The 2,839-nt window shown below is 50.2% G+C and overlaps 1 protein-coding gene across 1 annotated transcript; it reads right to left on the reverse strand.

Moving 5' to 3' along the window:
* Window positions 1-260: 260 nt before the first annotated feature.
* On the reverse strand, window positions 261-2,056 carry LOC101685918 (ER membrane protein complex subunit 10-like). The gene has a single exon (XM_013061387.2). The coding sequence runs from the start codon at window positions 2,045-2,047 to the stop codon at window positions 1,259-1,261; it is 789 nt and encodes a 262-aa protein (XP_012916841.2). The 5' UTR covers window positions 2,048-2,056; the 3' UTR covers window positions 261-1,258.
* Window positions 2,057-2,839: the final 783 nt, after the last annotated feature.

A 2,839-nucleotide genomic window follows, 5' to 3' on the forward strand; every position in this document is an offset into this window, starting at 1 on the left:
AGGGGACACTCTTGGAGCACCTGGTTCTGGTGACCAGGGGGTTTGCATTACCAGGGGCACTACAGGACATCTACACAATGCCACTACTTTCAAGACCAGCAGACATAGCTGATCTACCTAACACAAAGAAACAAACACAAAATGTAAGATGAAATGAGGAGACAGATGAATATCTCCTAAATGAAAGTATAAGACAAAATCACAGAAAAAAAGAGCTAAACAAAAGAGAGATAAACAATATTCTTTTTTTTTTTTGAACATTTGGGGAACAGTTTAATAAACCGCCATACAACACCACAAAGCATTACACAGACATTTCAGCGACTGTGACAGCCATTTCTGTGTGTTTCTGGATAATACACAGAGCAAAGAGCAGAATTCAATAAAGCCTGTACATAAGGACTTCCCTGCAACCAAATCAACGGTTGCATTAGGTTGCTGGAAGTCATACCTTTTCGAAACATTGATGTATTTCAATAGATTGTTGGTATTTTTTAAATAGATCGGCAGGAAAGGCCAGCAGTCCTCTCCTGGTGGCCTGTCCCAGGGAAGACATTCCAGGCTGGGGAAGGGATTCTATTTACATCATCGGCTCTCAACTCTACCAGACATTACTTTGTTTTTACTTTAAACATTTCTGCATGCCCCAAAGCCTGTGGGAGGCCTGGCATCCAGACAGGGCAGGACACCCCAACTCCTGCTTGGAGCCATGGGCAGATAAAGGCAGAAGCGGGGTCCCAAGGCAGGGTTGCTGGAATGGGGCCAAGGGACGCCCATAGCCAGCCCACACCTGCTCTGTGCCAGGCCCCTGAAGGGCAGACAGGTGGAAAGTGTGTGGCCCAATCCAGTCAGACAAGTTAGGGGGACCCTCTAGCCAGGCCTGGGACAGGCAGGGCGAGGAGACCACGAACAAAGGCACAGAGGCTGGAGAGAACTCGGCATGTTCCCAAACTACAAGGCTCAGGGGAAGGGGGGAAAACATAGGGTCAGAGCTGGACCAAGAGCTCGAGCTCCATGCTGTGGCCAAAAGGAAGCCTTTGGGGTTATGGAAGGATCACAGGGGAAGGCAGGGTACGCCAGAATCTGGCCACCTGTCCGCCTAGAGGGAAAGGACTCCTGGGAGGAGTATCCCCCTACCATCACGGGATGGGGACAGGGGGAGCTAGCAAATCTTTCTTGGGATGATCAAGGACAAGAGCACTCTGGCGGGAGGGGGTTGCCTGCATGAAAGAAGACCAGGCGGGGATGCCCCCCACCCTCAGCGGCCACTGGCCCCGCCACCACCCCCGCCGCCGCCCCCTCCCTGGCCCCCGGCATCTGGTGCTCCTGACATCATGAGGAACAGGACGACGGTAATGATGTACATCCAATATTTGGCAAAGAAGGACTTCTGTTCCTGCGGGTTCTTGGCCTTCTGGGCCTGCTCCATCTCCAGGCGCTCAGTGAAGGCCGCGGTCTCGGGACCTGGGGTGGTGGCCGGTGGCTGCAGCTGCACAGACGTGTTGAACAGTTCCAGGTCTACATCTTCCACTTCATGACCCCAGCAGCCTCCGGGGTGCGTCACCACTGACACGCCCACCACATTGCCAGCCACGTCCACGTGCAGCGTCAGCTGGTCCGAGAGATGCAACTCCACCAGGGAGCACGCAGGGACGAAAGAGGAGACATAGCTGCCAGCTTCTGAGCCATCAGGGGCCCCAGAGCGCTGAGGGACCCGGACCCGGTATAAGCCGTTCAGGGCCGCCACATCCAGGAGCCGGCCCCGCTCCTCCTCATTGAGCTGCCGCTGTGACAGGGACAAAGTGCCATCCTGCTGGTTCCAGAGCAGTGAGCCCTGCTTCCGAAAGTGGGTACTATCATCGATCTCGAATGAGTGCTCCAGCAGCAGCCCCACCGTGCCACGGCCCTCACCCTCTCGACCTTCTGCTCTGGCCCCCTGCAGAGCGGCTCCGGATCGGCAGCCACTGCCCCAGGCCCGGCTGGGGACTGCTGCTGCCATCAGCAATAGCAGGAGGAGGCGAGCAGCCACCATACCGACCGCCGCCATTTTGACCGCTTCCCATCAGGTAAACAATATTTTAATAAAGAGTTCAAGGTAATGATAAAAATATTCACCAAACTTGAAAAAAGAGTAGGTGAACTCAGTGAGAACTTCAACAAAGAAACAGAATATCTAAAAAAATAACCAATCAGACGGATGAATACAGTAACTGATAAGAAAAATATATTAGAGGATTCAGCAGTATAATAGAGAACAGACAAGAACAGATCAGCCATCTGGAGGACAGGATAATGGAAAATTACTACACAAAACAACAACAACAACAAAAAATAATAAAAAATGAGGATAGGTTAAGGGACCTCTTAAATGAGGTAGGATTTACATTATAGAGGTCCCAGAAAGAGGAAAGAGAGCTAGGGGGATGGGGAGGGGCAGAAAACTCACTTGAAGGAATAATATCTAAAAATGTCCCTAACCTAAAGAAGTAAACAGATACTCAGGTCCAGAAAACACAGAGAGTCCCAAGAAGATGAACCCAAGAAGGTCCACTCCAATACACTTATCGTATAAATGACAAAAATTAAAGAGACTCTTAAAAGTGGCAAGAGAAGAACAAACAGTTACATACAAGGGAAACCCGAGAAGGCTATCAGCTGGTTTTTCAGCAGAAAGTTCACAGGCCAGAAGAAAGTGGCATGATATATTCAAAGTGCTGGAAGGAAAACCTACAAACAGGAATAATCTATCTAGTAAGAGTGTCATTCAGAGTTGAAGGACAGGTAAGATTTCCCAAACAAAGTTAGAGTTCATCACCACTAAGCCAGACTTACAAGAAAT

Source organism: Mustela putorius, unplaced genomic scaffold (genome assembly GCF_011764305.1).
Source record: "Mustela putorius furo isolate JIRA1106 unplaced genomic scaffold, ASM1176430v1.1 tig00003846_pilon_pilon_pilon, whole genome shotgun sequence".
NCBI lineage: Eukaryota > Metazoa > Chordata > Mammalia > Carnivora > Mustelidae > Mustela > Mustela putorius.